This window comes from Danio aesculapii, chromosome 3, assembly GCF_903798145.1.
Source record: "Danio aesculapii chromosome 3, fDanAes4.1, whole genome shotgun sequence".
Lineage (NCBI taxonomy): Eukaryota > Metazoa > Chordata > Actinopteri > Cypriniformes > Danionidae > Danio > Danio aesculapii.
Genome location: NC_079437.1, coordinates 39,871,878 through 39,885,354, shown reverse-complemented (window position 1 = coordinate 39,885,354; position 13,477 = coordinate 39,871,878). Strand labels below are relative to the sequence as shown.

The window sequence follows — 13,477 nt, the reverse complement described above, 5'->3', positions numbered from 1 at the left end:
CAAATCACGTGACGGCAAATGGTTCCGGTTTTATGTTTCTGTCGGTCACAAAATAGTGTAACAATCGGGAGGCACTTTGGGTATAAAAATGATGTGTTTTTTGTTATATATTTAGGTAAATGAATGTGTGTACGGTTTCCCTTTTTTCTCTTTTATTCTCTATATTTTAACCTACCCTTATACTTTATTAAATAAAGTAGGTTATCAAGTAGGCTAGCAAACATTGTTAAACACTCATTAATAATACCAATATTTTTTTTCATTATATTTTGCACCCAGAGACCACTGCAAAGCTTTCATGTTCAGATACTGTATACTGGCACGTGCTTGATGAAAACGTATTAATATTAGATTATATTTTATTTAGTCAATTCTGCTGATATATTTTAACCCTAACTCTTAAATAAGATTTTATTCAAAACATTTATGTACATAAAATGACAAATGGTCAAAATAACAGAAAATATGCCATGTTCTCTGACATTTTGAAAAGTTAACCCAATAAGTGTTTTGTAAGGCTAACTTAAACCAGGGGTGTCCAAACTCAGTCCTGGGGGGCCGATGTCCTGCAAATTTTTGCTCCAACTTGCCTCAACACACCTGCATGAATGTTTCCTGCATCAACGTTTCTAGAAAGCCTAGTAAGAGTTGATTAGCTAGCCCAGGTGTGTCCGAATTAAAACCAGCCTCCACTGAGGAGTTATGTCAAAATAATTCTTTCATAAAATCTTGTAAATTACTTGTAAATATCTGATATTTCCACCAGGTGCTATTAGATTAATATCTTTAAATTTACTTCATCTTAAAATCAACAGATTCACTCAAAATCCTATGCAGCTTATGTCCATTGATGGATTTGCTCTTCAGTGTTTGGGCTTTTAGCAGTGAAATTTAAACCACACAGAACTGAACTTCAACTCTGAAAACTGGACTGACAGTTTCAATTTACTAGAACTTCTATGTTAAGCTGCTTTCAAACAATCTACATTGTAAAAGCGCTACAGAAATAAACATAAATTGATATGGACTTCATAATTACGTCATAATTAACAGGCTGCAGTTAAACTTTAATAGTTTGCAGTTAACATTCCAGAATATTTAAGAGTTCTGTTCAAAGACACAATAGAGTTGACCAGTTTGGGGTTATATAGACAACAACTACAAAGTAATCCGTTATCATCTGGAAATGGAATCAAGAAAAGTAGCCAACAAACAACAAAAATAGCAAGACTGAAATTACATGAATTACAAAGGAAACAAAACCCAACATACACTGCAGGATCAAATACAGCCATTATCACAGATTCATTTAGGTTAGCCAGTGAAGTATTTTTATTCATTCCAGATATACAATAACATAAACTGCATGGACAGAAGAAAAGCCCTCATACATTTTGTGTACTTGAATACACACACACACACACACACACACATAGACGCACAACAAAAACATACAAACCTGTGGAAAGTCACAGACGCATGAGGCGATCTGAGAAAGCAGGGTGATTCAGGGTGTTTTGTGTACAACGCAAACAGATTTGATCTTTCGAGTTGTTTCAAAAGAAGAAGGAAACACACATCTGTTAAAATTAGAAATGTTTAGTGTAAAACATCTGCACATGCAACAAACAAAAGCACAAAAACAATAATAATAAAAAATCTGAGCGATAAAAATACTCCATGGTTATATATATATATATATATATATATATATATATATATATATATATATATATATATATATATATATGTGTGTATATATATGTGCGTACAGACATTAGCAGATTGTTACAAAAATGTATGAAAAACATTTAGGCAGTGATAGCTAAATCTGTACGTTAAGTGTTCATCATTCCATTGATCTAAAAAGAGAGAGAGAATAAATCAGGTATAAATGCATTTCTTTTTATTTGTCAGGACAATTTGTTTCCGATTCTCCAAACAACAGTGGTTCTTTCAGTTATTTCATTTATCAAAGCCCACATTCTGAAGCCCTGAAACAAACGGCCACGTCTAACCAGACTAATTATGTTCAATCTCTATAGTTTTGGATTATTATCTGTATAGTCTGAATCCAAACGTTCCTCCATTCAGTTCAGATTCCTCTTGATTTATCCATCATTCTGATGTTCTGAATCAATAAAAGCTGCGAATGATCCGCTCAAAGAATTGATTTCCCTTCCTGTTTACTTTTATCATATTGCTTTCAGTCACTACACCGTAGGTCTCGAACTGGATTCCTGGAGGGCCGCAGCTCTGCACAGATTTGCTCCAATCATAATCAAACACAGCTGATCCAAATAATCAAGGTGTTCTAAAGAGTCTTGAACACCTTGATTAGTTGCATCAGCTGTGTTTAATTAGGATTAGAGCAAAACTGTGCAGAGCTGCGGCCCTCCAGGAATCCAGTTTGAGGCCCATACACTACATTAATAGTCGCCCTCGTCTCTTCTAGGCTTCTAAAACCCCTTGCACATGTGCTGTTATTCACTTCCTATGCCAGATTTGTTCAAACATTCACTCAAACCTGCATTATTAGCATGTGTTTAGCATTTGTATTTTTTTAGCCCTGAAGGAAGTGGAGCACTAAGGCACTAAAATGAGGATATGTATTTGGTCTGTTGATGTTTCACTTTCTATTAAAAAAAAGAAACACTGTAAGGGCTGTCACTGTACAACAAGCCTAGTGGTAGCTCACTTAAAGTACTCTAGGGCAGTTTTTCGCGATCACATTCCTGGAGGACCACCAGCACTGCACGTTTTGGGTGTCTCCTTTGTCTGTCACACCCATTACAGGTCTTTCAGTCTCTGCTAATAAGCTGGTGGTCCTCCAGGAACATGGTTGAGAAACACTGACTTAAAATATTCTAGTGCAGTGTTTCTCAACCACGTTCCTGGAGGACCACCAGCACTGCATGTTTTGGATGTCTCCATTGTCACACCTATTACAGGTCTTATTTTAGTCTCTGCTAATGAGATGATGATCTGAATAAGGTGTGTTTGGTTAAAAAGACAAGGAAAATGTGCAGAGCTGGTGGTCCTCCAGAAAAGTGGTTGAGAAACACTGATTTGAAGTACTCTAGGGCAGTTTTTCCCCATCATGTTGCTGGAGGACCACCAACACTGCAAGTGTTGGATGTCTCCTTTCTCTGTCACACCTATTACAGGTATTTCAGTCTCTGCTATTGAGCTGATGATATGAATCAGGTGTGTTTAGTTAAGGAGACATGGAAGATGTGCAGAGCTGGTGGTCCTCCAGGAACGTGGTTGAGAAACACCGCTCTAGGGTCCTTTTTATTACTCCACGTGTGGCATTTATAATTTTTGCAACATATAAAGCGGTTATTGAACTGATTCCTGTTAGTGATTGTCTCGAAAAAACACATTCTAACAATATACGTTTACTCTTCTCTTAATAAAACTAAACAGTCTCATCACAGGCTGATTTACTGTGTGTGTGTGTGTGTATTACTACAAAATAAGTTTCTGAAAATACTGAACATTCATTTTAGTGGCTTCTGTGATTGTTGAGGGATCACAGAAAGTCAGTGAAGAAACAGCCTCAGCGACAATCAAAATGAACGGTTACATTCCTGGGTCTGGAAAAGCATTTGGTTGACATCATGCGCTACATCCGTCGGGATTACATTGCGCAAGCCTTACAAGAAGCAGAATTTTGCCCAAGTGCTAACGGGGATGGACAGATACGATGGAGCTGCGTTTAATACGATGAGCTTCAGACTTACAGTTTTTCCATTTTATAAACACAATTGTATCTACAAACAAAACAAAACAAAACACACATTTTAATTGTTTAGGTCAAAAGTGGGTGCCGTAACAAATAAACAAACGCTACGTACATTCATTGAGTTCTTTTTTTAATTGTTTGCGCTAAACACAGACCAATTAAGAAGTTAGCATTTTTCTAGACATTTCTCTTCATAGGAAATCAAGCAAGCAAGGTAAGAAGCCTCCACAGAAAAATATATTGTATACTAGAACAATGTAGGTTAAAGAACTCCAGCTAGAAAAGGCCTATTCGTTTATGTGCTTTTAGTTGTAACAATCTTATTTCGTTAAAGATGGCCTTTGTTTATTTTAAACAGAGAGATAAATAAATCCTCACAAAGGCGGCACAGTGACGCACAGCTCCATGTGACCCTTATTTTAGTTTTTATTATACTGCTTCAATTCGGAGAGACTTGTGGTCTCGGACTTTAATAGCTGCATAGGTATTGGTCCCACCCCATCCCGAATGAACTCTCTCTGTCTTTCGCTCTCTTAGCTGTAACTTGTGAGGGAAACACAAGTTCACATGCCTAGCTGGTGTCTTTAAGCACATGTACCTCTTCTTTCAAACATTCTTACAAGATTTAAAAACCCCTACAAAATTAAAACAGTGTGAGCACTGAATTTTAATGCTGCCAGATGTAGCTTGATGAATCTATCTCATGAAACAAGCTCTTCTTACAAAGACATTCGATCAGGTGCCCGTGTGGGGCGTTTACAAAACGTTGAAGTTCAGGTTTTTAAAGAAAGCCCAACACATTGCCCTCAATATGTTTGAGGATATTGTGAGATGTGCTGTTAAGATCCGTCATCCGCTCATTGGCTCACTCACGCTTTCATTCGCTGGCTTCCTGGTTCATTGCAACAATAACAGGCTGAGGGACCGGAGCCACACAGTCCTCCTCCTTTTTGGGCCGCTTGGGTTCGGGCTCGTCGATGCTGGACTCGTCAGTTTCCATGTTGGAGGGTCTGTTGACCAGCACGGGTGGGGATGTTGAGGCCTGGGCAGCCAGGATCTGGAGAGGGTTGGTCAGAGCTGAGGGAAAGGAGAACAGGTTACAGGTCAGAGGCAAAGAAGGCTACATTTAGATGCCAACGATCATGTTTTGTACTCTTTTTTTGGATTTTAAAAGTTTGGCAATGTCTCCATCCAGAACCAGAAAACCGAGTTAAATTGGTGCGATATGTATGCCACATTTGTATGTGGCTCTATAGACAAACATGAGACGGAGAGAGAGGATACACTAAAAACACAGAAGAATGCAGTGAGCATGTGCATGAAGTCCTTCTTCAGTACAGAGCTAAACAAAACACCATGGTGGATTTAAAAATATCTGATGTGCTTAACTGTTAATGTGTTTCTGCTGGTCATCTAGTTAATACAGCATTACCAGGTTTGTTGTAATAGTGCTAATGAACTTAGAAGCCTGAAGCACAAACACAGCTCCGTAATCCGATATTGTTGCTGTTTACATGCAGGACTCTTCCTAGTCCTTCAGGCCTGTACTATGGAGCTGGATTAGCTGGCTAGTCAGTTATGTTTTAGTTTAGTTTGCACCAATCTTGGGTTTTAGGTAAAGTGACGGCAGCTCGACTTTAATCATTCTTTGTTGCCATGGTGTTATGGAGCAGCTGAGCTACTTTCATTGTACCTAAACCCATAAATTGTGCAAACTAAACTGAAACTTAACTGGCTAGCCAGCTAATCCAGCTTCATGTTACAGGTTCCTGTTCATGAAACATTGTGACATCATCACTTCCAAAAATCTACATGTCCACGCAACTCATTTTGAGTTTTTCCCCTTTATAACCTGTTCTCCAGAAGGTTTGTTTCAAGGCACCAACACCACCACTGTTGTGTGGACAAATGACCAAAATTATATTAAACTTTTGCGAATTGAGCTAAAATCATTGCTGTGTGTATGAGGCCTATAAGGCTGCATTTACACTGCCCTGTTCAAGTGACTCCAGGGGCGTAGCAACCGGGGGGGACGGGGAGGATCCATCCCCCTCACTTTTAGAGACAGACCATTTAGAAACAGGTGATTAATAATTATATGAACATATGATCTCATACAGCCATCCCCCCCACTTTTAAAATGTCCGCTACGCCCCTGAGTGACTCGATTAAGATTTTTTTCTCCCATGAGGCACAGCTCGGATATGGCCCATGTATGTGTAAGCAGGAACAAATCACATGGATTTCCGATTTACTCAAATCAGATTCAGGCCTTGTTCATATGTGGAAATTTATCCGATATGAATCGGATCTGTGTTCTCATGTCTGCAGTGTAAGCAGGTAGATCGGAGTCGCGCATCATTAAAAACCATAGCGAATGACTTCAAGTCTGACGCTTTTATTACAGAACAGACTTCAGCAGAGTCGCAAACCTTAAATCTCATACATGAGGACTAAAACAGCGTTTATATTGTCATAAAGCACAGCATGTAAACGAGAGCGAGAGAGCGCAATGTCCGCCACGTAACCAATATAAACTAATATAAAACTAGGCAATAGCTACATCACATGCATAAATCATGCCATGGACATTACGTGAAGATGCCTAAAGGTTTAAAAAGCCTATATATCAAAAGAAGATGGACAAATGAGAACCTTTCAGTCATAAACTATAGTAAAACAGCTCATCAAAAGCTGCGAACAGATTACATACAGGAATAGAGAAAAAAAAGCGCTCTTTAAGTATCAGCTGTTAGTCAGCGCCCACTCTTTTTCACCTGGTCATTGCGCCTTTGCCGTGTGCTGTGTAAATGCAGACAATCGGATACTAGTCACTTTTAAAAGATGATGTAAGCTGGTCATCAAAAAAATCGGATACAATCACAAAATCAGAATTGACCAATAAGATCTGCAGTGTAAATGCAGCCTAAGTGACTAAAATCAAGAAAAGGCAATTGTGGCATTTAGTTTTTTTCCCCTTCCAACGATGTCTAGTTTAAAACACACGAGACAGGATTTTAGACTGTAGGTTTCATAAAATGTGTCTATTTTTAACAAATTAACTATCAAATAGGTACTAAAAAACATGTTTGAAGCAACTAAACCAGAGGTGGGCAAACTACGGCCCGCGGGCCATATGCGGCCCACTGAACACTTTCATCCGGCCCGCGAGGGAGTTTTTAAAATGCTGCTTCTGAGTAACAGTTATGTTGTAGAATTAGTAAATTAATGATGCAATACAAGTGAACGCCATGTGTTGGCAGTATTGCACGCGGTACCCTTAGCGCAACCAGTAGAATTAGAACACACTCTCGGATGTTAAAATGCACTCGAGCGCTAAATGACTGAAAATGAGTCAGGCGAACACAATGGACTCTTAATGCCGTGTGTTTAAAAAAGAATGGACAACAAAATACTTAACCAATATCAGACAGAAAGCGCTAGGTGTAATATGCCAAGAAAGTACTGCTGTTTTTAAAGACTACAACCTAAGAGGCCAATCACAGCGAACGCGCATTTACGTTCCAACACCGCCTTTCTGTTGACAAGAAATAAAGGAGCGCCGTGTGCTTATTTTATGTCGTTAGCCAACGACTGAATCAGCTGGGTATTTTGCGAGTGTAACTGTTGAGTGTTACAGACATCCCAAGTCTCGCGGAAGTTCCAGGAGTCTCCCGTAAATGCATAGAGACTCCCGGATACCCGCAAACGAGTGATAATCTCCCGGATATCACGTGTCTCCCTCCCGGTCCTCATGTAAGTTGCGCACGCTTCTCAGCCCTCACCACCGGATCCCTCCTCACACGTCGAGCGCACTCTCCGCACTACTAACTATAAATCAACTATAACTAATCAACTATAAACTTTAATAATAATTTTTAATGTGTTAATATGAGAGGTTTTCTATCAGACAATATATTTTCTATTCTCCACTGTAAAAACATTACATTATTATTATTATTATTATTATTATTAATATTATTATATTTTAAGGGATTATTATTATTTTATTGTTTTATGATGATTGATAAGGAAATATTAATAACAGTGCTAATTCATTTGACTTGTAAATTTGACTCAATAATAACTATTTTTAAAATCTGTTTTGTGTTAATGTGACATGTTTCTGTCTGATATTACATGTTTCATGCCTGCTGTCTCTATAAATAAGTTATTTTTTGAAGGATTTGACATGTGGCCCTTTACTTGGTTTGGAAAACTTGATGTGGCCCTCGGGTTAAAAAGTTTGCCCACCACTGAACTAAACAAATAAATAACTATATAAGACATTCTAAACAATGCATTTCTGTATTATCAGACATTCTAATAGACATATTAATATTGGCACATGTGAGGATATGCACAGATCCTCCTTGTATCATTTAATTTTTATTTCTAGATGTTGGTCATACCACATGACCTTAAATTTAGCATACTGCAAATTGAAATGTGGCAGTGTTGTTTTAGTTGTTTAGCTTTGGATACAAATGTTGTATTCCAAACACTATGCATGAACTGCAATGCACTTTCATTAAACTACAAGATCTGGACTAAAAACATGCCACAATCCTTGATTTAAAAATATGGTAACATAAACTACCATGAGTTGACAATTAGCAATCATATAGGTCAATAATTTGACCGGACTTAAACCAGCGGAATACACACATTATCCACACTTACCGTAAGCACTGGTTGGTATGCTGGTGACAGGAAGAGCATGTTTGCCATTCTGAGCAATGGTCTGCACGGGGAGCTGGTGAATGGCGCTCTGCTGGACAACAGTGTAGCTCTGCTGCCCTCTGTTGGCTGAGGCTATGTGACTCCCTACAGCCTGAATCACTCTACTGCCAACCAATGGCATCTCATCTAATGCACCTGCACAGAAGATAATGACAGTTAATCAAACACATTCAACAAACTTTTTAGAGCCAAAACTACATGAGGAATTATTTAAAAAAAAAAATGCACACTAGTGACCAGAGGTGGCGATGCAGGATCTGAAATATATAAATCATTGGATGTAGTGATATGGAACTAATGCAGGACTTGTGTGGAACACCTTAGCTGTCAAATTACTTATCAGTAGGCTCAAAAGGAATCTGCGTACACAGAAATCCTCAGATTTTCACAGATTTTTAGCCCATCATTGAGTCTATTTATTTACTTGTGTATAAATGTGTAAAAAATTTTTATTAGGTTTTTAAAATACATTTCAGTATTATTATAGACTAATATGAAAATGTTCATATGATTTACTTACAACATATAAATATACATGTATATATATAATATATGTGTATGTATGTATGTATATATATATATATATATATATATATATATATATATATATATATATATATATATATATATATAATATAATATGATAGACTTGCTTTGTTTACCAAATAAGTGGATCTAATTGGATTTGCATTGTAAACATTAAATAAAAGTTAAAAATTAATTATTTTTTATTGTATTAAATTTTTATTTATGATACACCAAAATCATTCTGCATAAATCCGCAGATTTTTCACAACATTCTAGAAATAACAAGAAATGTCTGCAGATTCTGTCTGACCTTACTTATCGGCCAATCAGAATCAAGAATTTGACTTATCAGCCAATCAATTCAACAGCCCCATAGTACACAGTATATAGTCAAAGCAATATAACATACAAACTCCTTTAAGATTTTCACATTATGCACTATAGTTTAGGAAAAAGGTCATAATAAAATGACACGTTAAACAGTGTCCCAATAATAGTCTTCATAATGTCACATAACTTTGAACTAGGGTTGCACCGTTTACTGGTACTATGGTAGTATCGCGATACTATAGCTCCAAAATACTGGCGGTGTCACTGTAGTTTATAAGCGGTAGTATCATCATTAATGGTCTATCTACAATAGATAATGTTGCATGTGGAAAGTCACTAAAATGCTCACACGTTTGTGCAACAATAAACCATTTTATTTGAATAGTGTGTGGAACCCTTTAAAGTTGCAAAACTGTACAGAATTCGCACCTTTTATGGTAGCCTATTGCACCTTTTCTAACGCTTCAGTTCGAACGCACATCTGAATCGGTTCATTTCTGTTCCTGTTAATATGGTTTAGTAGATACAACAACAGTGACTATCTGTTTAAAAGAACGACTCACAAAGTGACATTTTTAATTACTTTGGATTGTTACCTGAGAAGACTGAAAGAAAAAAAATGATGAAAAACCCAAAATAGCAACAGGAAACATTAAAACAATTTTTGACCACTTCATAAAGCCTAATTTTGTGGGGAAAAAATGCTGTTTTGTAACTAATTTTATTCTGTACAATTTGTATCTTTATTTTTATTTATTTTTTTGTTGGTCCATTATCTACAAAATATACAATGACTAAATAAATGGTGAATGACTACATTTTATGTGAAGTGAGGTGCAGATAATACTATTTGGCCTTAAGGGAATTTTGAATTAAATTCAAGTAGGCCTATTTCTGACCATTTTCTTTATAACTTGAGTTATGAATTACAGTATCGCAATACTACTTGGTACCATGATACTTTAGCTATTATAGTATCGTAAGATTAACTAATAGTATCGCAACAACCCTACTTTGAACAGTGCATTATATCATGGATTACAATCATTTAAAAATTTTAAAAAATTCAGTCAGTATGACAATGACAAACTGTCAATATGACAATATTTACAAAACTGTCTGTCAATATCTCCACCCTTATCCTCAACTTTATACGACTGGTGTGCAAGATGTGTCACAGTTTTCTTTATTTTGCTATTATCACTTATAAACATATACATGTATTACAGTGTACGTAAATAAATAAACTATATATATATATATATATATATATATATATATATATATATATATATATATATATATACATATACATATACATATATTTAATATATACATATATAATATATAATATATATATATATATATATATATATATATATATATATATATATATATATAATATATAATATATATAATATATATATATATAATATATATAATATATATATATATATATATATAATATATAATATATAATATATATATATATATATATATATATATATATATATATATATATATATATATATATATATATATATATTCTTAGATCAGATTTTTTTGCATTGCTGTTCACACTGCTCTTTTAAATGTGGCCAATATCAGATTTGCAGTGTGAACAGATCATGGTCCTAAACTGACCAGCATGCGCAAAAGTACAGTTATGGACAGCACAAAATGTCTACTTATGCACACGTGATACTATATGAAGTGAGCACGTTGTCACATCATGCTTATATGATTATTGCCCTTTTCACAGACAACCGTGGTGTACTTCATGAACTGTAAATGATTGTTCTGCTACTACTAATGTGTATTTCGGCATTTGAAATCTAAAATAAGCCACTTGTGACTGAAAACACTGATCATTTGTGATATATGACAACCGAGGTGCGCTTTTGTTTGACCACTCATCAAGGGTTAATGAGCAGCTGCAGACTGAACTGTAAAGGCGGAGTTGTTTAATCTCTGTTTGCATTTAATTTGACATCAATATGAACAGCAGACACGTACAGAAGGGGGTTTGGGTGCTCGAGCACCTGCCCTTTTTTCTCTCGGAGAGAAAGTTTTCTCTCCCTTGCACACGGATCCCCTATCCGCAACACGCACAACGCTCTTCACCTTCACGATTAACCCGTGCCTCAATCATTAACAAGCACCTGTTTTGCCTCCAAAATCGTTTTCAAAATGAACAACCAACTTTCTGTGGTAAAGTAATTGCCATGTGTGCTATTCTACTATGCTGCTGAGGAGTAGAGGATGTTTGCAGCACAGAATGACGACGCATGTCGCTCGAAGATTATGTAAAAGTCACATGAAATCCGACATAACCGTTCACACTGCAGTCGCATTGCAAAACATCAGATCTGTGTCTGAATAAAGACTACATATGAAAGTGGCACAGATCTGACCTAAAAAGATCAGATTCCATGTGGTTTGGGCTGTTCACACTATCATTACCTGAGTCACATGTGGTCAAAAAATCTGATTCGGGCCACATTTGGCTGCAGTGTGAACGTAGCCTAAAATCAGAAGCAGTGGGTTGTTGTACCTCTTGGATCTCCATGTAGTTCTCCAGGGCCTGAGGAGGAGGTGTTGGCCAGAATGTAGCCATTAGGGGAGCTTGTGGAGGTGGTCACTACACGGACCATGGTGACAGCTGGCGCCTGCTGCACCACATGGATGGCCTGACCAGAGGCTTGGGAGGAGCTGATGATGGAGGGCATGTAAGCCACAGGTTTGGGTATCGCGGCTGAGGACTGAGATGGTACAGCCATGATTACGGGCTGAGCGCTCACTGGAGAGCCTGAGGGACGAGACAAATCACAGGAAATAGGTTTAGGAAACGAGAAGTGACAAAGAATTAGCAGCTTTTCAAGAATGTATAGATATTAGAAAAGTAGGCTGGGTGATTAATCACAATAAATTGTCATGCACATCTTGTCTGGAAAGCATGGTTGTGTGATCAGTAGTAAATATCCTCTGAAAGCCAGATTGTGCTCTTGTGCTGGAACTCCAAATACTGATATCCAAATGATTTATGATTTCTTAAAACTCTAACTAATGATTTTACAATTTTCATATATACATATATATATATATACATATATACTCAAACCGCAATTGCTTATAAAATGTGGGTTTTATTTTGTTTCTATTTAGATTAGTTTATATCTAAACCCTGGTAGTCACACACACTGCTGTTCTGCCAGTCAGTACTGCTGTGCTATGAAAAAAAACAAACACACACTCACCTGGTGCACTCTGGGAATATCGGTACTCAGGCACAGAGGCAAGCTTAGAACCAAAGTCATGCTCATGAGACACTGGGGATCCTTCCCGGGAGAGACACTCAGGGGTCTGAAGGCCACTCGAGTGTGGAGAGAGGAGGCCGGAGTGAGTGGGAGATGCTGGAGCGCTCCTGAAAACCGAAATAAATATAAAAGTCACACACGCGGTATGATCCTCTCTTTCAGAAACGTACAGACACACTGAATGCAGAACACACATGTAATCCAATGATACTCTTCAAGCAGGGTCCAAAAGTAACTTGAGCGCCTTTAGTTGAATAAGTTTATTGTGTAGGTACAATTTCAGGAGAACACAATGGGTTTGACAAAGAGTGTAAACATTATGTGCGATCAAAAACACGGCTGTTTCTTTAAACTGCCCAAGTTTAGGGCAGCATTAGCAAATAATGGTATGGCATGTGGAACTAAATATACATATCTTCCCACAGGTTTAGTATGATGTTGTTGGAAACATCAACATAGCAGCTCATTATGAAGTTTCACTTATAGTATATCACTATAACAAAGTATATCACTATAACAAAAAAGTCAATTGACACTTAAATTGGTCACAAAATAACAGTAACTTGGCTGAAAACTTTGAATAGTTAAGGCATATTGTGACCCTGGACCACAAAACCAGTCTTATGGTGCATTCACAGCAGATGCGAATGGTTAGTCAATGCAAAGATGTGAAAAACATCCTATGACGCTACTCCCACAAATGAGGCTGCGCAAATGATGTGATTCAACTTTAGCGGACATTCGTGCCACGTTGACCAATCAGGAGCTTGCACTTGTAGAGGCGTGATTATGATGTAGTGCCTGTTGTTCT

General features: G+C 37.0%; 1 protein-coding gene across 1 annotated transcript in view; it reads right to left on the bottom strand.

Annotated features, from left to right (window-relative positions):
* Window positions 1-1,884: 1,884 nt before the first annotated feature.
* The window catches only part of foxk1 (forkhead box K1), a 29,555-nt gene continuing 17,962 nt past the window's right edge, over window positions 1,885-13,477 (bottom strand). The window contains exons 6-9 of the mRNA XM_056453960.1: window positions 12,607-12,773; window positions 11,904-12,158; window positions 8,432-8,626; window positions 1,885-4,825 (exon numbers count right to left, since the gene is read on the bottom strand). Of these exons, the coding sequence (XP_056309935.1) occupies window positions 4,626-4,825; window positions 8,432-8,626; window positions 11,904-12,158; window positions 12,607-12,773 (817 nt within the window). The 3' untranslated portion in view covers window positions 1,885-4,625. The remainder of the gene's footprint in view (window positions 4,826-8,431; window positions 8,627-11,903; window positions 12,159-12,606; window positions 12,774-13,477) is intronic.